We start from the raw sequence: 27,652 nt of genomic DNA, 5'->3' as shown, positions 1-27,652 counted from the left end.
ATCAATTTAGCTACTAAAGTTTCCGGTTCTTATCATTGGTAAAGTAAATGATAGCTTGCAAGCTTTATGCAAGACAATTATTGCTAAACGGAATTCAGAACACTAGTAAGCCAATCCAAATTTCTATTACTATATTTCACAGAAACGAATTAGCATCCCAATTCCCAAAGTTGTTATATTTTTCCACCTAGGAAACAAACTCTCAATCGAACACATATAATTATTATCCTGGGAGATTGCTCCATGGAAAAGGAAGCATCTACAGTAACCAAGAAGCCTAGTACTGCTATGTTACTGCAATGGTCGTCTTTACCAACTCAAGACGATAACTATTAACTAGCTTGTGGTCAAAGCATTCGCTGTCATGTAAGGTGATATGCATCCATAAACCTGAAAAGGAACCATAATTGTTCAGACGATGCAACTCGGTTAAGAGTGGTAAAACCGTAAAAGTGAAACAGAAAAAATAATAGGAAAAAATAAAAATAAAAATATTCTGATACACTCAATGCATGAAAAACTCTAAAAATAATAAAATAAATTCTTTGCTCCAAACATTTTGAAAAAAAATTCAAAATAACCTTAACGTGTAATTTGTTTTAATTTTGTCCCTAACATTTTCAACGAATTTCAAGTCTACCTCTACCGTTAATTTTTTGACGGTTAACAGTTATTCAACTTTTTTTTCCAATTCTAACCCTAATTCTCATAATCAATTCCTTATCACCATCATCATCATCATTACTTTTTCTCTCTATCATCATCACCACCCCCCACCAACACGTGATGGAGGAGGCAGAGATGGTTGCGGCAGCAACAAATGGGGGAGGAGGCAGATGCGACGGTGGCACATGGTGAAAGAGAAGATAATGGTTGTGGCGAGTGGTGGAAGCGGCCGAGATGGTTGCCGCAATGGACAATGGTGGAGGAGGCAGATGCAATGGCAGTGCATGGTGGATGAAAGGGGCAGGGGAGATGATGGTGGTGTGTGTGGGTGTGGGGTTTGGAAAGAGGATGGTGGGGAAGAGAGGATGCAAGGGTTAATAGAGGGAGGATGATGAAAGGATTTTATGGGTAAAACTGGAAAAGAGTTGCCTAATTTTAGGATAGAATTGACACTTATCGAAAATGTTAGGAACAAAATTGAAACAAATTAGACGTTAAGAATATTTTCGAAACTTTTCGAAAACATTTGAGAAAAAAAAAAGTAAACTTTGCCCTTTTTTATTAAAATTTCTACACGTCGTAACGCTAAGCGAAACCCAAAATAAGAGCACTATCTTAAGCAAAACCCGTGCTTCTAATCACAAAGAACCATAGGTGATTAGTGATAAGTGATGACTGTATCCTAGTTGTGTCTGAATGAATAGAAACCAATGGTCAGAAATAACATGTAAGTTTTGGAATTTGGATTTTATCATGTTCAAAATGAATATCACCTGTTAATAATATTCACATGTCCACTAATTTTTGTTATTTAGAAGAAAGTGTTAAAATGATACTCTTTTGGTCCCAAAGAGTTGTCAAAGTTATAATTACGCATGTGAATTAAAGAAATGAAAAAAATCTTGATTTTAGATAAAATAAACTAATTGTGACAAAATTATCCTTCTTAATTTTGTTTTTCTTATACTTGCTCTCTTTTGCTACTTAATTCTCTTGCTTTCATTTAGAAAAATGAACTATTGCTGTCTAGTTTTCCTAAATGGACAGTTATTTGGTACCAAAATCAAACTTTATAAATGGACAATTTGGGACTAGAGGGAGTAAACAAGGTTGTCATATTCATTTTGAACATGAAAGTATTCAAATCCCTTTTAACACCTGAAAAATAATGTGGTATTAAAAATACTCTATAATCATTAAGAGATGGACATCACCCATCATTTCCAGTCCCACCCACAACCTCATGACAAGAAATAGGAAACCATTCTAGCGTAGCTTCCTTTTCTAATATTTAGCACATCACATTTTAACAACTAATTACTTCTTTTCCTATAAGAGAACAAAAGGAAAGAACGCGAGTTTGATTACACGTTTGAGAATGTGCCTTACATTTCTATAAGTTAAGAAAGAATATGATAACAATCAAGCCTTACTTATTCTAAGCAAAGTTGGCTATCTGAGCCAAATGTCGCCACATGAATATTATTTAATGTTAAGAAAACAAAAGGATATAAAAGAGTGTCTTACTTGCAATAAACAGGTAGGAATTTGTATATAACCCTGTAGGAGGAGGTTGACCCTTTCTAGAGAACTATGCGGCACAGGTGTAATCACATAGAGCACACCTCTGACTGTGTCAATTCCCCTCACAATCCCTGGATGGAAATCAAGCAGGTGTTTAATAGTGAAGAAATTTAGGGTCTGTTTGGTCTGGAATTTTGTTCTGTTTTTTATTTTTAATGTTCTTTTGTTTTCAAGATTTAGCAGAGGAAAAAAAAGAATGAATACAATAAAATCTATTTTCTATTTTCACATTTTTATTTGCAAAATATTCAAAACAAAAACATTGAAAAAAAAAACAAGCCTTTAATATTATCTCAAATTATATTAACTAGGAAAAATACTTATTTACCCAATGCATAACCACTAATGGTCTATAATAGTGTGTAATAAATAGCACTGGTTGAAAGAAACACTTTGAGAGGAATATCACTTGTTATTCTCTTATCTTATGCATTTGTTTTAGTATGATAGTCACATGTGAGAGATTCGTTAACACATGATCTTAAAAATGAAACAACAGAATGAGATATAATGGAAATACCCCAGAACTCCTATCACGATATTTTTGTGTGCCACAGACCCACCAAAAGTTTGAAACTGATATCGAGTTCAATAATCCATTTCATCTTTTAATCAAGATTCATGTATCGGAGTTTTTCTTTTCATTTACAAGGCATCAGAAGTTTTCCAGTTGTATAGATAGTAAACATGCAGAATCAGGGGCTTTCCACTTGTTTCCTACTACCAACATCTAAATCATAAATTTCATATTAGTAGTTTTTCAGTAAATGACCCTCCATAATGAGGAACATTTTGGAATTTGGAGACAAGTCTAAAATAACCTACCAAGACCAAGACACCAAGGTAAACCTTCAGGTTCTTCAGAATCAACTGCTAAGCCAACAATACTAGCATTCAAACTGTAGAATATTTCAGAGCTTCGGACCTGCAAAAAAATAGTAAAACAATAAGAAACAGCCTTTGGGTCTGGAAATGAAATGAATCAAATACACAGAAGAAAGTTCAGAACACAAGAATGGTGGCTGGCTAGTAATGAGACCCTGCCATTGTCAGGTTTAGGAAATGTTGGATGAAAACAGCCTTATCTTGAGAGCAAAGAGGTTGTTAGTGAAACTACAACCCATGAACATTCAAGTCAAAAGGCAGCAACATTCCTATTGCAAGAAACCATGAACCTAAATTAGAATTAGAACATACAAGGAATCAAACTGGATCCAACCTCACAATGAAGATGTCGAATCTTTATGCTTGCAATGGGAACTTCATAAGGGCAGTGAGAGGCCAAGGAATTTGCAAGTTCTTTGATAGTAGAAATATCTGAATCACCAGGGAAGCACTGTCTAAAATAAGCCATTATTCGTAAATCACGCAAGAGATGTGCATCCTTTTGAACAAGCACCCTGTGGAAACAAACACAGGATATACTATCAAACTTGATGCATAAGAGACTAAGAGATCAAAATAAAAGGCCAAACTAGCAGCATCAGCATCGAAAACAATCAATAAATTTCTAATCAGACTGAGACTTACGATCTATTGAATGAGTCTTGCCGAGCTGACTTTATCTCGATTAAGTCAATTGTTCCATCATGTTCCCTATCTAACCAGAATTCTCCAGCAGGCAAATTCTTATTTGTGGAGGATATGCCTATCTTAACAACTTGTGTGGGGCAAATATGTTTCAGCATATCCACCAATATGTCATAACCAATGCCTGGAATTCAAGATAAATGCAAAACCCAACTAAGTGTCACAAAAATATTATTCTAACAGGTATGCAGCCCTAAGAAAAAGTCAGATTATGCAGCCCTAAGAAAAAGTCAGATTAATAACTTAAAATTAAACGGGTTTACCTTTCACCCAGCCAGGAGTGTTCACGATAAGAGGCACCAGAGTCCCAGGAGAATTGTCTTCTTCATCAAACATGTAATACTCCCTCCGGTAGTAATCAAATATGGAAAATACATAATTTAAGTATGTTGATGGATCTCTTTTAGAAGACACATCACCAAAATAAAGGCACCTACAAAATAAATGGCAGGTAGTAAGTCAAGAAGTCCAATTAATTGCTTCATATCAACCAAAGGCAAGAATAACTAATACATGAAGAACATGTATGACAAGGAGCATCTTGGTCAAATATTTGAATTTTTCAAATCCAAAGAAACATTACAACATGCAAAACAAACAAATAAATAAAACAAAACTACAAAACAAAAAAGAGATATTAAGTTCCCAAAATATTAAGATAAAGAAAATAAAACACTTCGTACCTCTCCGGTGTTTTCAGGCATGGAGTTGTCAAATCTAAAATAACAGGTAGGAAAAGAAGAGCAAGACATAAGCTATTATGAATCAATACTAATAACAATTAAATTACGCAGGAACAATCAAAGATTGTGGCTGACAAAACTATCCATGAAAAAGAGAGAAATTTGCCACTATACGCTTGATTCATTTGACAATGTATTCAAAATATAGGTATTTTTATTAGCAAAAACATGATCCTTCATGTACTTTTGGTTTTTTATTCTTCCATAGATAACTTTCAGCCAAATGTTACTTTGTGTAACCTCAGTAACTCAATAATATTATAATAATAATAAAAATGGAAGGACGGATGAGGAAATATCTTTGATCATACCTGAAGTGACTTTGTCAACAATGGTGAGAGAGAGAAAACCAGGAGGAGTGAACTCAGGCTGGCCGACATCGGTGTCAAGGTAAGCAACCTTGGCGTAGGAACACATGCCATTCTGCAACATCACATTCATGAGATGGCGGGAAAATGTTGTCTTCCCACAATTCTTGGCACCGCAAATCAAAACAATAGGAGGAGGGCTCCACTTTGACACGATAAACTCCACCGCATCCGACCATTCTCCTGGTATGTATATCTCCGTCAAAGGGCTCTCATTTGATCTCATCTTCAAGTTTCTGGAGTGTGGATGAAACTGTTCACACTGCCAAGTTTAGACTATGTCCATTGGGATACGGTACTAAAAATATCAATCTTGGAAAAATAATGTTTGAGAAAATTGGGTAAACCAGTAAACCACCAAAAATTTCCTCAAGATTTAGGCACCAACAAAAATATCACTGAAAGATTAAAAGGACAAACTACCATAGTTATCATAACCGAACCAGTCAGACTACTAGGTCATTGGTTGAACCAGTTAACCCGGTGTCACTTAAATAATCAAATGTCCAGAGATTAATCAAGAAAAAGAGAAATCTTGAATATTAAAGTTATAATATATTAATATGAAGGCTGAAATTATGACTTTTTTGTTTTACAGGAAATATTCCATTAGAAAATAAACTAATATAGCAGCATTCCAATATTTTTTTGTGGAGATGAACATTCCCCTAGAAAAGCCTAAGTCACATCCATAAATCCAAAGAGGGTGGTGAGGAGCAAAACAACTACAACAACCAGCAGCAACAGGACGAAAAGATACAACCAAAGCAAGAATACAAAACGCAGATCAATCAACACAAAACAAAGTAACTAGTAATCACTCCTAACACAAAAAAATCCACTAGCTACTGGCACGAAACAAAACAGCTTCAATGATCAATTATCCTGTCTTTCGTGCCTCGTTTCCATGACTCCTTATAAAATGAAATCAACCTTTTCATCGCCTGTACATTCACAGATTCATTGTTGAATATTTTCTTGTTTCTAGTTTTCCATACAGTCACTCTCTTGTTTTGCACTTTTTAGCATCTTTGTTTTAAAGATGAAAAGGAAAACAAAAGGGCCAAAGAACAGAACATGGAAGACCCTTCCTGAATGAAAACCAAGACAAATATAACAAGAAAACTTCAACTCAAATGAAAATTCCATGTTGAAACTTAAAACTGCTAGAACCTTCCCATTTTCTCTCTTTTAAAAACAAACTCTTATTTATTACCACTGAGCTCCAAATCAAACCATTGCAAAGTGATTAATCCACCGAGGAAATTAAACAGTGCTACACAACACCAGAAGAAGACCTTTTTATTGAATCTTCACCATTTGATTATCAAGCTAGGAAACAAATTTTGTAGTGTTAATGAAAATGTCTTTTGCTCTATTATCTGTTTCTCCAACTTTAGTATACAAGCCTCAAGAAAGGAAAAAGAACAAAGAGAACAACAAACTAAATCAATTAGTTTTACATACAAATACAATTCATCTAAACCTATTACAAATTATATCAATCAGTTTTACATACTAATACAATTACCATCAATACATTAAAATAGCAAAAATCCAGTATAAAAAAATTAATAAGAATAACTAAAAACCAGACTCACCTACACTACAGTGCAGAAGCAGAAAGTCAGAAACAGAATCAGGGACGGTTTTCCAACTTGAGGCCGCTGCAGTGTTGCCCCGTTGCAGAGCAGGCCACCGGCGAGAGAGAGAGCAGAGCTTCGAAGAGGAGCAGAGCAGAGCAGAGCAGAGCCAGCAGAGGAGCCAACACGATGACGACGGAGGAAGCAGAGGCAGAAGAGGCACGAGGCGGAGGCAGGCGAGGAATGACGGAGCCAAGGCGGCCAGGACAACAAAGACGAAGAAGGCAGAGGCGAGCAGACACCGCGGCGCCGAGACGACGCAGAGGAGCAAGCGAGGGGAGTGACGAGTGACGTCCTCCGTTGGCTGCCGTTGTGTTCGGCGGTGAACGTTCGGAACTGCGGTGAGTGAGGTAGAGAGGTGAGAGTGAGTGAATCTGTGATGAGAGAGTGAGCTGAGACTTTAGGACTTTAGGTTGGGGATGGTTGGGGCCTTGGGTTGCCGTTGGGAAATTAGGGTTTTGTTTTTTTTTTTTAAACTAAAACGACGTAGTATTGGAAGGTTTTTTTTTTTTTTCTTAAAAATAGACCGGTCCGAATTTCAAAAACTGACTAGTTCCCCAGTTTCCAGGAAATCTAGTAATATATACGGGTCAAATCGATTCTCACCGATTTTGATGCAAGTCCGGTCCTAATCCTATATCCATTATCCTATAACTATCCTTTAAAAGAAGATTTATTCCCAGTAGAAATCTAACATAGCATGCTCTAGATTCATTATCAACAATTTCTTCTTCTTACATCGAGTTCATCTCTCTCATCTCGTGTCATTGTTGTTACTTGTCACAAATACAACAATTGAGCATGAAATTTAAAATTTAAAATTTTGAATTCAAAATTAAAATTGAAAAAAGATTTATTATAATCATTTACGTTTTCTCTCTATTCTCACTTTTTATTTTTCTTTTTTCTTTTTCATCATTTTTAGTTCCTCTTCCTTCTCTTCAATTTATTTCTCTATTCTCATACTATTTTTCTATTTCTTTTTTTCTTCAGTTTTTTTTCCTAATCCAATTTAAAAATGGAAATTATAGAGTTTCAAGACAATTGATGTCACTGTATCTAATAGCTTCAATCTTTAAAAAAGTCGCCGTGGTAAAAAAGACAACAGCGATGGTGGTAGAGATTAGATATTACGAAGGTAGATGCGGTGGCGACGGCAGCTATGATGGTGGAGGAGCCTAAGGCAGCATGGGTCCACTATCGTGCATGCTACAGCCATAGTAGAATGGGTCAAGAATTGCAACCAGGAAAGAAACGGATGCAGAGACAAGTTCGACGGCGTTTGTGCCGACAGAAGTTGCTACAACTATAAGCATTTATAGGTATTTTACAACAGACTGCCCAACAAGTTCTATGAAAAAATAAAAGTATAAGATTTTAATATTCCTACTCATACTTCTTTTTATTTTTTTAATAGTATTTTTGTTTATTTAAACAGTGTCTTCATAGCAAGCAGCAGCACTAAATCACTCTCAAGAAACGTGCTCCCACTTAAGGGTATTTCTTTTTTCTTTTTCCAATGAAAGATTTGTAATTATTTGCGATGATGAGTTGTGTGTGTCCTTTACTATTTGATCATGTAAAGGTTGTTATTGTTGTTGCGAGGCGTCTTTTTCCGTTGATGCAGAAAATTCACCGTTGATGCAAAAAATCCAAAACCGTAATATTGTTGCCAGGATTCTAATTGCCCTTCCCCAAAAGGTCTTAACCTGATTTCTTCTTATCTTTAATTTTGCATCCAATAAGAGCAAGTGATATTTCTAAGTGATGCAGCATGAATTGTTCGTTTTTTCTTTGGTTTTTGATGTCCTGACTTCTGTAATTTTAAAATAATTTAGCAACTAAGGTAAAAGAAGATCTTTCTGCAGCTACTGTATAGGTTTGTATCCACTCTATTATGTTTCTGTTAATTTTTTTGTTCAATTCCTTAAACTATATCTACTATATTCATCACTCTTCGAGGTAGTGAGTTTCAATTTTCGATATTTGGGTCTTTTGTCTTGTAAAATTAGGTCAAAATTTTTTTTCACTACCCATTTTCGCTTTGTTGCTTTCAAATGAAACTTTGTATCTTCCATGTTTATGTTAACTCCGCTACATAATTCTATTCTTCTTTCTATGCTTAATATTGCATGCATTTTATCTTGGTTTGAATTAATATTGCATTGTAGCTAATATATTATATCCTTCTTCTCCCTACATAAACAATCTTTTACTATGGAAAATTTTTTATTAAAATTGGACCGAGAAGAATTTAGCGTAAATACATTATAATTTAATCAACTAGCAGTGTTTGACATGATAGAAACTAAACTATATCTATTGTTGTTTTCGTTCAAGGTGAATTTAATCAGAATAAATTGAAAGGAGTTAAGTTTACCTACCGACAACAAATAACAACTATACGCCTGGTTCATCCTGCACCACCCGTTCTACCTTTTTACTTTGTGATTTGGCATCGTTAGGTAATGTTCTATTTGTTGTATTGTTGTTGAATTTTTTTATAGTGTTTGTTGCATGACTTTCATATAAGGATAGATCTTAAATGTTATTAGTGGTTTTAACATAGAAAGTTTCTTGGGTCTCAGCATTTGCTCTATGTCCTTCTAGAGGTCCTTGCACCATTAACTTCAACTGTACACAATTTAGCATCCATAGTGTTAGAAATAATTAATCAATGACTAAAGCACAATATAATTTTAGCTTCATAGTGATCACCACGTTCTACTGCTGTTGATCATTACAAGTCAAAAGGAATATAACCATGCATTAATGATTAAATTCTTAAACCTTGAAACTCTCTCTCTATAGATATATATAATTAAAAATTTTCATTTGTACTGTTTTATTGCTTCTCCAACCTTCATTTTCGTTTTATTCAATCAAAAAAAAAAAGTTAACTAAGGGAGGGTGATGTGCATGAAAGTTTTTACACACTACAAAATTCAGTTATATAGTCTCAGCCAGTTGTAAATGAATTTATCAAGAAGAAAAACTTCACTAAAAATAAACTTTATAGATGAGCATGTTATATTCTATTTCTATCAAAGATTCATTATCAATCTTTCACTCCACAGCTTAAAGTATCATAGTTTAGCTAAGCAGATATCACGTACAAGTGTACAACCAATCCACAATCTTTTTAGACGAATTTTAAAATTCTCTATGATAGCTCCCTTGATGTTCAATTCATCACCTTAGATCCTGTATATCTCTAATTCTCTATTTATTTTTATGTTAGACTTGATTTTCCAATTTTCATTAAGCATATTACACTTGCGATACATAACCGGTCCCAAACCCGGATAAAGGAGGAGGGTTGTGTTAGGTCTTCGACAACCAACATAAAAATATAGTCGAATCTCCATGACACGAATCAAAGACATTATTACGCTAAAGCTAGGTCGTTGCCCAAAAGTAACGCGCAGTATGGCTCGAGTATAGTGTCAAATGAGCAAGAGCCGCTGTATCAGTGCTCAAATGTAGTGTTAAATGAGTAAGGGTTCTCACATTTTCGTGAACGGATGAGGGTAAATAAGCTAGTTCATAAAGTAAAAGGTAAAGGTCGGAATAACAGAAGGTTGAGATTTGGAACATAGAACATAGGCACTCTAACAGAAAAGTCCATGGAGGTGGTGGACACTATGACTAGAAGGAAGATTAACATTATGTGCCTACAAGAAACAAAATGGGTTGGTGCGAAGGCTAAGGAGTTGGATACTTCTGGTTTCAAACTTTGGTATACAAGAAAGGTGAAGAATAGGAATGGGGTTAGAATTATTGTGGATAAGCAGTGGAAGAAGGACGTAGTGGATGTCAAGAGGGTGGGAGATCGGATCATCTCTATCAAACTTGTGGTGGAGGGAGGTATTTTTCATGTGATTAGCGCCTATGTACCGCAAGTGGGTTCGGACGAACAACACAAGATAAGGTTTTGGGAGGATCTAAAGAGTTTGGTTCAAGACATACATTCGGGAGATAAGATTTTCTTAGGAGGAGATTTAAATGGCCATGTTGAGAGATAAGTGATTACGTATGGGAGTATTCATGGAGGCCATGGTTTCGAGGTGATTAATGCCAAGGGTAAAACTATTTTGGACTTTTCCTCAACCTTTGATCTTCTCCTCGCAAATACATGTTTTAAAAAGAGAGACGAACATCTTATAACCTATAAAAGTGGCATGACAAGCTCTCAAATCGACTTCTTCTTATTGAGGAGAGTCAACTGGAAATTTTGCATTAATTATAAAATTATCTCAGGAGAGAGTTTGACAACACAACATAGGGTGCTCGTCATGGATTTTTGCGTTGAGCAAAAGTTGAGGAAAAGACATCATACGAAGAACCCAAGGACGAGGTGGTGGCGAATGAAAAGTGAGGAACAAAGAAGCTTCCTAAGACGGATATGAGAAGAGGCAAAGTGGGATGAGAATGGAAGCGCGGAAGAGATGTGGAGGGAGATGGCAGAAGTTATTAGAAGAACAGCAAAAGAAAGCTTTGGTGAATCTAAAGGAATAGGACCAAGAGACAAGGAGTCCTGGTGGTAGAATGCGAGTATACAAGAAAAGATAAAGATAAAAAGGGAGTGCTTTAAATAGTAGTCTTTATGCCGCAACATAGATAATTAGGAAAAATTTAAGGCGGCCAAGAAAGAGACAAAAATGGCTGTAAGTGAAGCAAGAACAAGAGCATATGAGGGTCTATACCAGTCTTTGGGCACGAAAGAAGGAGAAAAAGGTATATATAGAATCACAAAGAGCCGTGAAAGAAGAACGAGAGATTTGGATCAGGTTAAGTGCATAAAGGATAAGGATGGAGAAGTGTTGGCTCAAGAGGAGAAGATTAATGAAAGGTGGAAGAGTTACTTCTACGAGTTATTTAATGAGGGACATAAGACTTTTTTGAGCCTTGGTCGGTTTTGCATAAGGGAAGAAGATCAAAACTTTGACTACTATCAAAGGTTTTGAGACTTCGAGGTAAAATAGGCTCTAAAGCAAATGAAAAATAGCAGGGCAGTAGGACCTGATAATATCCCAATTGAAGTTTAGAAGGGCCTTAGAGAAAAAGACATCAACTGGTTAACCAAATTTTTTAATGAGATTTTAAGGTCAAAGAAGATGCCTGATGAGTGGAGAAATAGCACTTTAGTACCTATCTATAAGAATAAGGGGATATACAAAATTGCAGAAACTATAGAGGGATCAAGCTCATGAGTCATACCATGAAGTTATGGGAAAAGGTGATAGAACAGAGGTTGAGAAAAGAGACACAAGTAACAAAGAACCAATTTGAATTTATGTCAGGCAGATCTATCACTGAAGCGATATACCTATTAAGAATGATGATGAAGAGGTATCGTAGTAATAAAATGGATCTACATATGGTGTTTATTGATTTGCAAAAAGTGTATGATAGGGTGCCAAGGGGGTCTTATGGAAGGTTTTAGAAAAGAGGAGAGTAGGGATCGCATATATTCGTGCAATCAAAGACATGTATGATGGGGCCACAACTAGTGTGAAGACTCAAGGTGGTGTGACAAATAAATTTTCTATTGGTATAAGATTACATTAAGGATCATCCTTAAGTCCATATCTTTTCACATTAGTCTTGGAAGTACTCACAGAGCACATCCAAGAGCCTGTGCCATGGTGCATGCTTTTTGCCAATAATCTCGTCCTTATAGGAGAGTTAAATGAAGACCTAAATAAGAAGTTTGACTTATGGAGAGAAGCTCTAGAAGTGTATGGTTTGCGCATAAGCCGTAGCAAGATAGAATATATGGAATATAAGTTCAGTCTGAGAAGGGAACACCCTAATATAGAGGTGAAAATTGGAGAAAACATCCTACGAAAAGTTAAAAATTTTAAGTATTTTGGGTGCATCATACAGGATAATGGAGAGATTGAACAGGATGTAAATCATAGAATCCAAGCAGGTTGGTCAAAATGGCAGAGTGCATCTGATTTTATATGCGACAAAAAAGTGCCTTTAAAATTTAAAGGTAAATTCTATTGCACCGGTATAAGACCGGCTATGCTTTATGGTACGGAGTGTTAGGCAGGCAAAAGGGAGCACGAACATAAGCTGAGTGTGGCAGAGATGAATATGTTGAGATGGATGAGTGGTCACACGCGATTGGATAAAATAAGGAACGAAGATATAAGGGAGAGAATTGGAGTAGTACCCATTATGAAAAAGATTGTTGAATCGCGTCTCAGGTGGTTTGGACATGTGAGAAGAAGACCGATAGAACACCCAATAAAGAGGGTGGATGAGATGGAAGATGGACAAATGGCGAAAGGCATAGGAAAACCTAAGAAGACCATCCATGAAGTGGTCAAACGAGATCTATATGTAAATGGTCTCTCTGTAGACATGATACATGATAGAGCACAATGGCATTGTTTGATTCATGTAGCCGACCCCACCTAATAGGACAAGGCTTTGTTGTTGTATATTTTGTTTAATTAAAATCTGTTTCATATGCCATAATTTGATGTTACCTTCTAAATTTTAATTGTTCTTCATTCTTTGAGCATACTGAAATTTTAATAGTGATATTTCTTTTCAGAAACTTCATTTTCTCTCTAAGAAGGTTCTTTATTTAGGTTTTGATGTAATTTGAAATTTATTAGACATTGGACTGGTAAGTGTTTTTAGTTATGAGCTATTAATTATTAATTTGGTGTTGTAAAGTAACATGATAAGGATATTTATAAAAACTAGCTTCAATTTAGTTTATATCAGGTTAAGTTTATTTTCTCAAGTTTCAACCTATCTATTTTGATTGTGAGACATTACTACTCTTGATATGATGTGGTTAGTCTTGATAATAGATGGTTCAGATTTAGATACTTCTAATTATTGTAAGGCTTTACATGGAGGTGCTGTCTGCTGTGGCCAGTTCAATGTGGTGACTATGATACCTAATGCATGATTTTTATGAGAGTTTGACATTTGGAGAAGTGTTGTTTTATTGACCGTACTTATGACCCTATTAAACTGAAGTAAATGTGTTAATTAAACTGGGTAAATGTGTTAATTTTATAGAATTCAAAATGTGTTAGCCTAAACTCCTACTTTTGTTGGTCCAAAAAAAAAAAGTCTAAAATGGGTGGCAAGTGATATCCATTTTCTTACATAAAAAAATTTAATTTCTTATTAATAATTAATTTTAATATTTATTATCTAAAATTTAAAATAATTTAATGTATATACTTTTATATTTAATTAAGTATTATTTTTTTGCATAAATAAAAATAATTAATTTTTATACTTATTATTTAAAAATAATATTTTTATCTTTATATATATAAAAATATAATTAAATATTAGTATAAAAAAATTATATTGATAGTTATAAAATTAATTTAAAATTAATTTTTTTAACAATTAAATTTTTGTTCTAACTTTTAATTATTACATTAGTATTCTCTCTAAATCATATATAATAAATATTTAAAATAAGAGAAATAAAAATATAAATTAAAAAAATAAACAATAAAAATTTAAAACAAAATAAAAACTTAAAAAAATATGTATATAATAATAATATTTTTTGTTTGAATTATATTATTTTGTTAATTCTATTTTTTGTAGAACAGAAAAGTAAAACAAATCGAGAATGAGAGAAAATGGAGAGAAAGATAAAGATGAAGAATAAGAGTGAGAATTTGTTAATTTTAGAAGAAAAATTTATTTTAATTATAATAAAAAAATATCGAATGACATATTTTGATTTGTCCAATTTTTAGCTATTCTTTCCATTCTTTTCAGCTACAGTTACAAAGGCTTATTGTAAAGCTGCAGAAGAATAAAAGAATTTGTTTGCAAGTTGAGTTGTTATAATTTATTTTTCTTTCTCCTTGTTAGTTGAAGTTTTATTTAAAAGGAAAGGTTTTGTAACTGAATTTATATATAATATTATAATTATAATGTATTATTAATATTAAGTGCGTGAATATGTATTATTTGTTCTTAATAGAAAACTTTTAACTTTTTTAAAAAGTTATCGACAAATTAATGTGTAAATGTTCAATATTAAATAAATAATAAAAAAATTAAATTAATATGCTTTACTTTTAGTATGATTATAACGTATTGAAAGTTGAGCCATTTTAACTAACTTCACCAATTTAAAAATTGATGGACCAATTTAATTGTCACTCATATTTTTTTAAGAGATAATCAAAATTAATAGACCCCAATTAAGTCATCTAACCAAATCTCATATATCATATGAATACAATTAAAATTACAGTGTTCAGGTCAATTATCCATTATTGATGTTATTTATTACTTACATCAATACTATGATAATAAGAGAATTTCTTTGATAAAAAATAGGATTAGGTGAATAGTAAAAATTTATATCTATAACACTGTTAATACATGAAATTTGATATCCAATTTTTTATTTTTCATTTTAATTCTACTAGCATAATGTAAAATTTTATTGCTAGTATTTATTTCACTGATAGCTACAAAAATTTCATGCATAACCTCTGTTTAATTCTTCATTTTCACAATTTTTTTTTATTTTTTTTATCCTTCCGATTTTTCTTATTTATCTTCTTAATACTTTTCTGTATGAAATAATTATTTAAATAAATTTTTATGACTTCTTAAATTAGATAAGGATTATACCAAAAGGTTGATTTTTGGGGTCAACGAAAAAAAGAATAATTAGAAGCTAATAAGTGTTTACTTAGTGGTCATAAATAAATTTAATGGATCTTATTATATTTTGAAATATTCATTTAAATTATGTTTTGTTTAATTTTATGTTAATCTTTAGCGATAAGTATTGTTTTGGTCCCTAACGTTGAGGGTTAGAATTGAAACAGTCCTTAATGTAATTTTTTATTTAGAATTGTCCTTAATGTTATATTTCATTTTAAAATCGTCATTTCTAATAAATTTTTTTATAAATGATGAAACTACCCTTTTTTATAAATCATTATTTTAAATAAAAAATATAAAAAAAAAAAGAAAAGACACGAGGGGAGGGGAGGGGAGAAAGGGAAAAGGGAAAGGACCGGGGGAGGGGGAAGAAAAAAGGGAAAGAGGAAGGGGGTGGGAGGACGGTGCCGGCGAAGTTTGGAGTTGCCGTTGTCGTCGCGTGCCAGGGAGAGAGCTTCTGCTTCTGCACCACTGCTCATCACCGTCGTGTTCTCGCCACTGCTCCTCGCCGCTGCTCCTCACCACCTCGCCACTTCTACTTCTTACTTTGGCCTCTATTTCTGCTTCATTTTCTGCTTCGTCTTCTGCTTTTTCTGAGTCTGCTTGAGTGCTTCTGCTTCTGCATCTTCTGCTTCGTCTTTTGCTTTCTGCTTCTGCTTGAGTGCTTCTACTTTTGTATCTTTTGGGTATACTTCGGCTTCTACTTCTAATCTGATTTTTATTTGTTATTTTCTGATTTTATCGTTGTTATGTGTTGATTTGTTGAATCTGGATTTAAATAATGGATTTGTTCATCATAATCCCTAATTCCCTAATTTTTATTGTTGGTTTTGTTCTTGTTCTGATTTTTGGATTGCTGTTGCTTTTTTTTGTTTTTGGATTTCTTGTTTCTTCCTAATTTTTGGTGTTGTTCTTGTATTTGATTTTTTGGTAATTAAATTTTTGGTCTTGTTCTTATATTTGGTTTCTGCACAAATCTCACATACGATGAGCATTTTGTCGTCATACAAAAGTTCTATGTACTCGATTTTGGGGACAACAAAGACTGGTCGTGATGACGAAGGTGTTGATGAAGATGGAAAGTAAAGAATGGTTTTTGATGATGATGAGTCTTCGATGGTGCTTTGAGAAGCGATGAAGGAGGACATGATAGCCTCTTGTAACTACAATTCATGAGCATACTTGTCATCGGAGATGGGGACGAGGTTACCTTCTTTCTTCTGTAATTAAATTTATAGATTTTTTATTTTTATAATTGAAGATGAATTTGGGTATTTTTAACTCTTGTAATTGAATTTTGTTAATTGTATTTTAAATTTTGAAATTTTGAGTTTTATTAATGGAAGAAGAATGTTTTTTTGAAAGAAGAAGAACAAGAGAATTTGTTCTCCTGGAAGAAGAAGAAGAACAAGAAGAATGAAATGGTAGAAAAAAAAGTGTATTTTTGTCATTTATAAAAAATTTTATCAGAAAGGACGATTTTAAAATAAAATACAACGTTAAAGACGATTCTAAATAAAAAATTATATGAGGGATGATTTCGATTCTGGGATATGCAAATCAAACAAATTCTTACTAATGATAAAAAAGGGACTTTGAATGTCAGGGTTGTTCTTATTTTACCGGAGGGCTTCGATGTTTGTTTACTGGCTTCATATAATTCAAAAAATAGTTTTCTCGAAGCCTCTTGCTCATATCTCTCATCAAAGGGTGCTATTCAATAATGTCTATCTAGCATATATTAATTGAATTTTTTCTATTCTCTTTATTGAAATACTCCAATTTAACTATTCCATATCCATTACCCTAAAAAATTACATCATATATCGTGTTGTTCTGAGTATATCTATACTCTGATGGCTTGACTAGCAGTTTAGCCTCATTCTAATTAGAATTTTTTTTAATCATAAAGAATATATCTTTTTTATTTTATTTTTTTTATAATTTCATACATTCTCGCTACTTTTCTTTTAACCGTTCGACGCACTTGTTATATTTCTTTTGCTACCATTCTTTTTTTACCTTCAACACTTTCGATTGCATCGCCTCCATGGTTATAAATTTTATTAGTTTTGTTGTAGTTACTACATTTACGTATAATTTTTACCGATATTTTTTTTCTCTTTAATTTACTTACACAATCATATTTTCATCATTCTTTTACTTTTTTTAATTTGTCTTTAACTTTTCATGTACAAAGGTAGCACTCTATCTTTTTCTCTCATCAATTTAATTTATAAAAAAACTTATTTTATATATTTTATATTTTTTTAAATATATTTATACCTATTAATAATAAACTGAAAAAACCTCATCAATATTTGTTATTCATTTGTTCTTTTTTAAACTAATTCATAAGGGATAATATTATTTTTTATTTTTAAATTATTAATTAAGTAAAGTATTGTATTTAAAATTTGAGTACATGAATATTTATTTTTAATTCAAACTAAAATAAATGAATTGTATTACAAAAAAAATATTTATTTTATCTTCTCTAATGTCATTTATTGGGTATATGGCACCGATTATTTAATTGACATATGAAAGACGCAAGAAAATCTACACCTATTAATAATCTGTTAAAAATATAAAGTGCTAAACTTGATATTTAAATACATAAAAATTTGTTTATAACTAAATTAAAATAAATAAATTATACTAAAAAAATTAATTAATTTAATATTATTCGTTTGATATATGATATATAAAAGATGTAAGAAAGTCTGCATCTACTAAAGATAAAGTGAAAAGGAATAAAAAATATTTTGTTATTTTGTTATTTTTAATTTCTTTATATTGAATAATATTAATTTTTACTAATTATTAGATTGACATCTAACAGCAAAAATGTGACAAGATAAGAATATTTGTTTGATTGATTTTTTAAAGGTAAATGCTATGGTGCCTTTGAGATTATACCTAATTTACTAAAAAAGGTAAATAGATAATATTTAATAAATTTTAAATATTTTATTTTTTGTTTTAAACATTTTTTTTACCTTTAAAAGTAAATTAGGTAATTTAGGTATCATAATAAAAGGCACCATAGAACTCACATTTTTTAAATAGTCTATAACCTAATATTGTTTCAACCTTGATGATTACCTTTTTATCTTTCTTCTTCTGCTTCATGGGCCATATAATAGTATTTTTTTATATATCTTCTATTTTTTAAACTATTTTATTTTATTATATTTTTTTACCATGCAAACTTTAGGATTTAAAATTTTTGAGTTTAAATGATTTCAACCATCTGATTAAGAAGTAGTTTAAGAGAATATGTTTGAATTTAAATAACTTATTGAGGATAAATATTTTATATTGAAATATAGTAAATAAAATCGTTAATTTAATATTTATTAATGAATAACTACTGAAAGAGAAAAATAAAAAACAAAAAGAAGATATAGAATTATACCTTTTGTTCTGTAGTACAAAGATAATATACAATATAATAAATTGTAATATTTTCATACATAAGAACAATTTTCAAACATAGTTATAATTGACTTGTCTCTTGCCTTTAGGATTCTTCTTTCAAGATGTTATTAATCAGCATGTCACTCTTGGCCAGAAATGTGAAGTGACTCTTTGTCCACAATTTTGGATCCAAAGCAAACAACTTGTTATAACAGTCTCTGTTGATCTCTTTTAATTGATTCATCCTTCTTTTCCACTCTTTCACATAGGTAGCTTTGGCAATAGACAGAATTAGGTCCCTTAGTACAGTACCACCCCCATATGCTTTTTTACAGTTGACATTAAATGCCTCAAACAAAGCCTATGCTCCAGTGTTGATAATGCCTCTTGAAAAATATGCATCAGCTCCTGATTTATTATTTCAGTGCAGAAGACAATATACCCATGTAACAGATTAATATAGCATCTAAACATAGCAGATTAATGTTCACTAACATATCAAATTTTGAAGATTAATGTTCAAAAGCTTAGCCATTGCATCTAAACATAGCATCACTAACATAGCAGATTTATGTTCACAAGCTTAGCCATTACATATATGATCATATACATTTCAGATTTATGTTCAAAAGCTTAGCCATTGCATCTAAACATAGCAGATTTATGTTCACAAGCTTAGCCATTACATATATGATCATATACATTTCAGATTTACATTTACAAATCAGATTTATATTCACAAGTCTCCAGTTTCATATATCATCATATACATCATATACATAGCAGATTTATATTCAAATCAAATAAGTTGCAAAAAAATTAGGTGATACCTTTTGTTGGTCACTCATAAAAATTCACTTTCTTGATTCTCCAATGTCATTTAACAGCAGCTCTAAGAACCACCCCCAACTGTCCTTAGTCTTTGCCTCTACTACAGCTACGACAATAGGAAAGTAATTGTCATTTGGATCTCTGCCAACAGCAACTAGCAGCTACTGTCCATGGTCGCCCTTCAAGTGACATCCATCCACGCCAATAATAGGTCTACACCCCGCCAAGAAGCCTTTCTTGACTGCATCAAGGCACATGTACATTCTCATAAATCGGGGCTGGTGCGTAATAGAAGGCCTATCAACCAATATGCTAAGACTAGATCCTGGATTTGCCCTAAGTATCTCTGTACAGTAATCCCTTAGTTTAGCATACTGTTGGATTGCCCGCCCATGTACCTCTTCTCTTGCCTTCCTCCTTGCCCAGTAAGCCTTACCAACACTGATATTGGCCATGTATTTGTCTTGGATAGTCTGAATAAATGTCGCAAGCTTCATCTTCTCCCCTATACTGATGTTGTTTGCAATCTTCTTTGAGATCCAACTACTTGATGCAAGTCTTCCACTATAAATCCTTCCACATGTATGCTTTCCATTCAAAGTCTTGATCCGGAAACAGTCAGAACCCCCGACCTTACTCGCAAAACAAACCCACTTGCACTTTCCCTTTCTTTCTTTGCAAACAACTCTACACCTCACCTTATCATTTTTTCGAAACCTAATGTCCCTACCATTCAATAGGGCATGCTCCTTAACAGCCTCTTTGAATTGACTAAGTGATTTAAATTCCAGCACCACCTGAAATTCATATTCTCTGTTCATCTCTGCCTCATTGTATTTAGGGAACCTCTTTTTTTTTATCATATCATCCGAGTCCCCTTCATAACTGTCTATGTCATCAGTCTCATATCTATCAGATATGCCCCCAACCTGCTCATCACCCTCCCTTAAACCTTCATCACCTTCAGCTGTTCCAGCTGCTGTAGTTTCCTCATTATTTAGTGGGCCAGTAAATCCCCCAAATACATTTGATGGTGGATCATTATCCTCCACCTCAAACCCAAAGTGATCCTCATGGTCACCATCATCAGCACTGTCATCAAATACCTCTTCTTCAGTAGAAGGCTCTGACTCAGCATCCACTTCAACCTCTAGCAACCCATCATCATCAGCACTGTCTTTACCTCCCTCTGGCACATAATCAGCATCAGTTGAAGTGATTTCAATCCCGTTACTTTCTCTGACTCCATCGACAACATATACCTCGCAATGTTTGCAGGAACTTGACACCAATGACTTAGCCATTCTCATCGCATCCCCATCCGACCATCTCTCTAAGACCTGACTTCAAATCCATTCCATGTTCCTTGTACCAGACCCTGGCGAAACCCTTATACCCTTGTTGCTTTAGCTGACTGACAATCTCTTGCAATGACCATTTATCAACCTCAAAATATAAATCCTCCACAACCATTCCTCCTAAATACTCTACTCGTTGTCCACTTCAACAAATTTGCCACCATGATGGATTTCGATACTGAAATCCGAATCACCCATAACTGCATACCAAAAAAATAATGCCATAAATCCCTCTTCAAACAGTTTCAGAAAGAAAAAGGAAGCTCTTATAAACAATATGACAAATTTTTTCAGGAGAAAAAAACAAAAACCCTTCAATGACTCAAAGGTTGAGCGTTGTCTTACCTGGAGGTAGAAGCAACGCCTACGACGACGGCAGTACTGCCGGAGACACGAAACCCTCCAGCAATATTCCGGTGGAGTTGAACTTGGCAGCAGAGCGAGTTGGCAAGCAGTGAATGTGAACGGGTTTCTTCTCTAAGTTTGGGAGAAGAGAGAGAACGAACAGTTGCTAAGTGTGGGAGGGTAAAATGGTATTTCAGATAAATGTGAGTGAAAGAGAATTAGGAATTTCACATAAAGTTACAGAATCTTTAAATTAGGAATAGAATATTCCGTTAAATTTAACTGTTTGGTCACAGTAGGGACCTAATTGAAAAAAAATAGATGCACGGACCCAATTAAAAAAAAAGTATAGGGACCTAATTGAAAAATTCGCAAAACTATAGGGACCAACAGAGTAATTAAACCTTATGTTTATTGTGTTTTATTTTAATTTTGTTAAAAGAATATCATTTAAATTTATTTTTTAACTTTTAGGATAAATAAACAAATGTGATCTTTTATATATTAGCTAATTTAAAAATACTTATTATAGAAGAAATAATATTATTTAACTTTAATTTTTAGGATAAATAAAAAGATATGATCTTTTATGTATTAGATAGTTAAAAAATATTATTATGAAAAAGTTAAAATATTTAAATTTAAAAATTAATTTAATAATAAAATTAAGTTTATTTAATATCAGAGAGAAAGAGAGAGTGGTTTAAATTAATCACAAAGAATCATTATTATCAACTATTAAATTTGAATCATATAAAGTGAAGATTAAAAAATAAATTAGAATAATAAATTTTAATGTTTCACTTTAACTAACTATTTTTTTATAGAGAATATTCAAATGACAAATAAATTATAAGAAGATTATAAAAACTAATGTCATCGTTACCGTATAATCTTATAATTTCAAAACATACAAAATGAAATAATAAAGTATAATTTAATTAATATGCACAATAAAACAAACCTAAACTTATATAGTAACAATCTAATGTGAAAAGTAATATCAGCCTTCTGTCTTATAGTATTCTATTAAATTGTGACTTAGATATTTTTTATCTATTAAACTAATGCATAAAGATAAAAAGTATTTTAAATATAAATTTTTATCTCTACTTCAAATTAAATGTTATTAAATAAATAAATAAATAAATTTAATAATATTTATAAATAGTTAATTTATAACTTTGTAAATATTTACGTTAATTTTGTTACACAAATTTTTTTAATATCTTATTTAATTTAAATTTATAAATTTTATACATTCTAAAAGTTAAAAAACTTATAAAATTTTTATATTTATTATTAAATATTTTTTATTCTTATCTTTTAAATTATATCATTAAATTTATAAGTAAAATAAATTGTAAAAATTAATTTCTTAAAAACAATAAAGAAGTTGCTAAACAAAAACGGTATCTAGTGTTTATTGAGCTGCTAGTTACATTTAAAAAGAGAATATACATTGCACACGGTAATTTTTTTTGTAAACTTTTTATTTAACAAAAAATAATTTTTATTTTTCACCAAAATTTTCTTCTTTACCATAGTGTTACTTCGATAATAATTGTGAGAAGAAAATTTGCCCAAAGAACAATGGAAGTCCTATTTTTAAAAGTGGACTTAGTTGATCATTTTGAAATGTCATGAACTAAATTAACTCATGAAATAAATTTTACTGGCCAAAATGGATACTACCTCATTTTATTATTATGTAATTATCTATCTATTCATTAATAGTTGTAGCCTACTGGCAACATCATAAAATCTAATAGCGCCACAATTATGTACAAATTTTAGAAATTTCTATTTGTTTATAAATTTTTAAGTTACCAGATTTTAGTCAAAACATATAATCCAACCTACTATGATTTACAGAAGTTTAAATTTTAATAGAGGATACAAGTGTAAGGAAGTCTTGCTTAGGACAATTAGAATGCTATATATATATATATATATATATTTTTTTTTTTTAATTTTAATTATGTAAACAAAAAAAAAATTAAAAAATAAAACATCCAAACTAGAACATTATGCTAAGTTACTTCCTTTCACATTTTAGTTAATCATTACGTTTGAGCTGGAATCCTGATAACCGTACTTTTTTTTATATAAAGCCTCAACCTTAGGCTTTCTTGCTGAAAGTAAAAATACAGCTTTTGAAAAAGGAAGACATGAAAAGAGGATAGAAGGAGTAGAATAGAAGCAAATCAAGCAATCCAAACAATGATGAAAGCTTATAGGCTACAGCATAACTTGGTAAAATACTAAAAATATAGTATTTAAATAATGTCAAAAAAAAAAGAAAAAAGAAAAAAAAGAAAACAATGTAGTACTTAAAATCATTCAATGTAGACTCCAGTGTCACTCTTATATACAACGCCCTCCCTCTAATTGAATGTAGTAATATTTAATATTTAAGGCTTAATTCACTTCTATCCATAGTCTACCGTAGTGTCCAACAAATATCGTAACACAACAAATGAAGCTCTGCACTGTGATGAAGAAGAATGTGATAGCCAGCTTCTTCGAGTGACAACTGACAAGTGCACAAGACCAAATAATATAGAGTATTTTTAAGTAAGACCCTTAATGGCAAAATGAAAATATAACACTCCAATATGTTGAACATTGTATAAAATAAAGCAACAACTTTTCTTATGAATTTCTGATAGACTCGTATATGTAGACAGTAAGCCTGTTTTGTTAATTTGGCTCTGCTCTTGCAAAACCAGATATCTTCTTGGAATTAGTATTAATCTCTGCTAGAGGATTGGTTATGAAGCTTCCTCCATCGCTATGAAGCCTGAGTCTATGGCTTCTCAACTCAGTTTCAGCATTCATGTCATCTCGGTGGGGGACGGCGGCAAGCAATTGGGTGCCGTCAGATCTAGATAATTGGGAGGACGAATACCGGCTCTGTGTTCTCTTCCAGAACTTAGCGCTTAAAATTTCAGAACCTGGTAGCAAGCAACATGCATACTTAGGAGCACCAGGTTTAGACATTCTTCCACTTGATACGGCCAAATCATAAGAGATCTCATCCAACGCAAACTCGAGGCCTTGCACACGAGTCTCCAGAGAACGCATTCCACTCTCGGATCTCCCAATGAAATTCTGTATCATGATACCCAAGATGTCGTCAAATATGTGCTTAAATAAAAGGGATTAGTGCTTTAGTAGACATCCAGCATGCACATAAGAAATATTTTTCTTTACACTAAATAACCAATATCTGTAGTGCACAAGACTCTCGTTAATTTGGTTCCAATCGAGTCAGCCATTACCCAAGATTCAAGCCTAAAATCTTGTTTGAAAAAAAAAATAACTAATTATGCAGTGGTCTTGTTGTTTGGCCACCGTAGAGAGCTCTCAACTACCTGAAAGATTTTGGAGAGAAACAAAAATATAATATGAAAAGACATCATATCTAACTCAAAACTTTAAAATAATAAATTAATGAGTCTATCATCTTATAAACTCTTCACTCTTCTTTGTTTTCTCCAATGTGAGACTAATTTCATAGACTCCTCATACTTGCAACATTAACACTTATATGTTGATTTATCTATATATAAATGCAACAACTTATCAAAATTTTAAAAGCTTCACAAAAATTAAATTTTCCCCATATCACAACAAGTATAGATCGCAGCATGTTGTCCCAATCTTGATTTGCACACAAATATAAGGAAGTTGCTGAAATTTACTCTGGCAGAGACCAATGTAAACCTGAGTAAGATGCTGGTATTTTGATTCAGTCATAAGTCTAAGTAACTTTGCTACAATTTATGAGCAGACAAGTATATCAGTCACAGCTCATTTACATTTTTAAATTTTAATTTAATATCCTCATTCACTTTATTCTCCATTAACTTAAAATAGCGGTAGATCAACATAAGCAATTCTCCCTCCCAGAAATTTACAACCGTAAATTGAGCAAACAAAAACAGTTAAAAAAGAATTCGGAGAGACTTTCTAAGCATTGGGAAATGGGAATAAACCTGAAGAAGATCAAGTAAGCTTGACTGTTGCTTCTCAATTTGAAGTAACTGGCTACGGATCAACGATAAATCCTCATTCTGTTTGTCACTCTTATGGAGATCTTTAGTCACATTACCACCAGGTTCCGAATCTTGACTATCTTCAGAAAATGGAACCACACGAGATCCAGCTTTAGACCCACTATATTTATGCATCTTCTTGTCATCCGAATTGTTCTCAAACAGACCCCGTCTAATTTCTGACTTAAAAAATCTACCCTTTTCATCCTTTCTGCTTCTTTCCAACACAACTTCATCCCTTTGCTGAAGATCACCCTGATCAACCCTGGAATTGAAGGGATCACTTGAGACAACAACTTGAACGTCCCAATTCTTATTGTTCAGTTTACGCGAAACACTTGAACTCATTCTTTTGGTGCTACTTAAAGTGCTTGTCTTCTTAGCATTTATAGCAGAAGATCGATCTGGAGGAGTTGATCTACTAACAGACGCTGATATCCTCCTGAACCTAGTCATCACTGAACCAGGACTACACGAATTCTGAGACACCTGAGGATAACACTCACTGCTCACATTCTCTGAAACCAAATCCAAATAAATATGAGAAGAAACTTCAAGCAACATAAAATTGAATGTATCCTCCAACCTTTCATTTCCCAAACTTCACATTCCAATGCAATGCATAAATTTCTATTCATGCAAAAAGGATCCAACACAGATTCATTCTGGTAGCAGAACCAATCAAGCAAAAAACCAACGACAATTTAAACGTAAAAAGAAAAAGAAAAAGAAAAAATCAACTAATACCTTTTGAAGAATACTGCGAGTGAGGAGGGGGAGAGAATTCATCCGAGACATCAGGAACCTGTTTCCACGCCTCTATTGTCCGATTCATAGCTTCCCTAACTAACTTCACCTAAAAATGCAAAATAATAATAACAATAATAAAATAAAATGATTTGCAAATGCACAACAAACATAACAGTTAAAACAAGAATTCAAATCTAGCGGCGAAGAGTTTGGGTACCATTCATGAGGTTTCTGCTTTGCCGTCATGTAACAAAAAGAAAATTTCAAAACACAAGATACCTTGTCGAACCGGCGATTCTCAATGACTTTCAAGCACCCCGCCTTAAACTCAGACAGAGAGTTCCTCTCCACCTCCGCCAGCTTCTCCAGCACCTCCGCCGCGGCTTTCCTGGCTGCCCAGTTCGTACTGCCGATCGCCTCCAACAAGCAAGGCACCAACCCACTCACCGCGCCGGAAGCGCCCCCGGCACCGACAATGCTCCGGATAAGCTGTAACACCGCGGCCTTTGCCTTAAACCCGTCCAACTTGAGAAGCTTCTGGAGCCTCGGAAGTAGCTTCGCGAGCCTGGCAGAGTCCGGATCAGGCGAAGCCTCGACTGCCGACGACAAACACGCCGCTGCAGCTGCCTGCGCGTTGGGCTCCTGCTCGGTGAAGAGCGCCTCCGACAACGGTCTCAAGAAAACGGAAAACGATTGGCATCTGACGTGGACGGAGAGGGACCTAACGGAATCCGTACAGGCAGTTCGGACGGAGGAGTCCGGGTCGCGGAAACGGCGGACGAGGTTGGTTAAAATCTTGGGGAGGTAAGGGGAGAGGGCGTTTCCGTGGGATTCGGAGAGAGTGGTGAGGAGTCGGAGGCACTGCTTGCGGAGTGGAGTGGTGTCGGTGGGGTCGGTTGTGTGAAGAATGCAGGAGAGGAAGAGAGGGAGGGTGCGTTGGTCGAGCGTACGGACGATGGCGTGGAGCTCGGTAACGGCAAGGGAGTGGGTGTCGCGGTCGGAGAGCTTGGTGAGGCATGTCAGCACCCTGTGCTTCAGTGTGGTGTTGGGGTTGGAGGTTGGTTTAGAGCGGTGCATTGTGTCTAGTGGTGGCGGGTGTGGGGATTTAGTGATGCTGTGGCGGCGTAGTTGGGGTTTCCGGCGACATTTGCTTGCCGGTGAGTGGTTTGGGTTCTTTTCTTGTTGGATGGAGGGTCAGAGGGAGATGATTGATGATGATGATTATGAGGTAGCGGTTATAAGTTATTGGTGGGAAATGCCATGGAAAGAGAAGGACATGTCGTTTACTCTTGTAACAACAAAGCGAGATTTTGATTCACAATATTGACCGTTAAGAATTATTTTATTTTTTAAATATTAATGTACATAAAAAAATAATATTATACATTTTAATTTTTTTTAATTAAATTCAACTAAAATAAATAATATGACTTAAAATAATATTAGTAATAATTAATTTTTATTATATTAGATTAATTTAGTTAGATATTAAAAAAAAATTAATCTGTAATATTATTCTATAAATAAATTTATACTTAAATTAAATATTATATATTAAAATATAAATATAATTTTTTAATTAATATAAATTTTATTTAATAAAAATTT

General features: G+C 33.2%; 2 protein-coding genes and 1 long non-coding RNA gene across 4 annotated transcripts; 1 reads left to right on the top strand and 2 right to left on the bottom strand.

Moving 5' to 3' along the window:
• Positions 1–106: 106 nt before the first annotated feature.
• LOC112802588 (polynucleotide 5'-hydroxyl-kinase NOL9) lies at positions 107–7,145 on the bottom strand. Of its 2 annotated transcripts, none has more exons than XM_025845854.3 (9): positions 6,553–7,145; positions 4,895–5,204; positions 4,524–4,557; positions 4,104–4,273; positions 3,781–3,964; positions 3,470–3,650; positions 3,076–3,175; positions 2,194–2,321; positions 107–390 (listed from the first exon to the last, which is right to left on the bottom strand). In XM_025845854.3, the coding sequence occupies exons 2-9, from the start codon at positions 5,175–5,177 to the stop codon at positions 337–339; spliced, it is 1,134 nt and encodes a 377-aa protein (XP_025701639.1). In that variant the 5' UTR covers positions 5,178–5,204; positions 6,553–7,145; the 3' UTR covers positions 107–336. The 2 variants fall into 2 exon arrangements, with proteins under 2 accessions (XP_025701639.1, XP_025701640.1); XM_025845855.3 differs by having other exon boundaries at positions 4,895–5,213; positions 6,553–6,975.
• A 22-nt stretch (positions 7,146–7,167) lies between these two features.
• Positions 7,168–8,461, top strand: LOC140184758 (uncharacterized). The gene is made up of 2 exons (XR_011882391.1): positions 7,168–7,916; positions 8,033–8,461. It is a non-coding gene; the product is annotated as an uncharacterized lncRNA (long non-coding RNA).
• A 15,025-nt stretch (positions 8,462–23,486) lies between these two features.
• On the bottom strand, positions 23,487–27,335 carry LOC112802587 (TORTIFOLIA1-like protein 3). The gene is made up of 4 exons (XM_025845853.3): positions 26,324–27,335; positions 26,042–26,150; positions 25,235–25,812; positions 23,487–24,347 (listed from the first exon to the last, which is right to left on the bottom strand). Exons 1-4 carry the CDS (start codon positions 27,119–27,121, stop codon positions 23,937–23,939), a joined length of 1,896 nt encoding a protein of 631 aa, XP_025701638.1. The 5' UTR covers positions 27,122–27,335; the 3' UTR covers positions 23,487–23,936.
• Positions 27,336–27,652: the final 317 nt, after the last annotated feature.

The sequence above is a fragment of the Arachis hypogaea genome, chromosome 5 (genome assembly GCF_003086295.3).
Source record: "Arachis hypogaea cultivar Tifrunner chromosome 5, arahy.Tifrunner.gnm2.J5K5, whole genome shotgun sequence".
Taxonomy (NCBI): Eukaryota; Viridiplantae; Streptophyta; class Magnoliopsida; order Fabales; family Fabaceae; genus Arachis; species Arachis hypogaea.
Note: the sequence above shows the minus strand (reverse complement) of the source record. Positions and strands in the feature narration are given on the sequence as shown.

What these genes read in the sequence shown, in the direction of transcription:
- LOC112802588 (XM_025845854.3), bottom strand. Translation starts at nt 5,177, where the DNA reads ATGAGATCAAATGAGAGCCCTTTGACGGAGATATACATACCAGGAGAA. An exon ending in TGCCTGAAAACACCGGAGAG is followed by an intron (nt 4,274 to 4,523) that starts GTACGAAGTGTT and finishes TTTATTTTGTAG; the next exon opens with GTGCCTTTATTTTGGTGATG. An exon ending in ACCTTGGTGTCTTGGTCTTG is followed by an intron (nt 2,322 to 3,075) that starts GTAGGTTATTTT and finishes ATTTCCATCCAG; the next exon opens with GGATTGTGAGGGGAATTGAC.
- LOC112802587 (XM_025845853.3), bottom strand. Translation starts at nt 27,121, where the DNA reads ATGCACCGCTCTAAACCAACCTCCAACCCCAACACCACACTGAAGCAC. An exon ending in AGAATCGCCGGTTCGACAAG is followed by an intron (nt 26,151 to 26,323) that starts GTATCTTGTGTT and finishes TTGCATTTTTAG; the next exon opens with GTGAAGTTAGTTAGGGAAGC. An exon ending in GCTTACTTGATCTTCTTCAG is followed by an intron (nt 24,348 to 25,234) that starts GTTTATTCCCAT and finishes ATCATGATACAG; the next exon opens with AATTTCATTGGGAGATCCGA.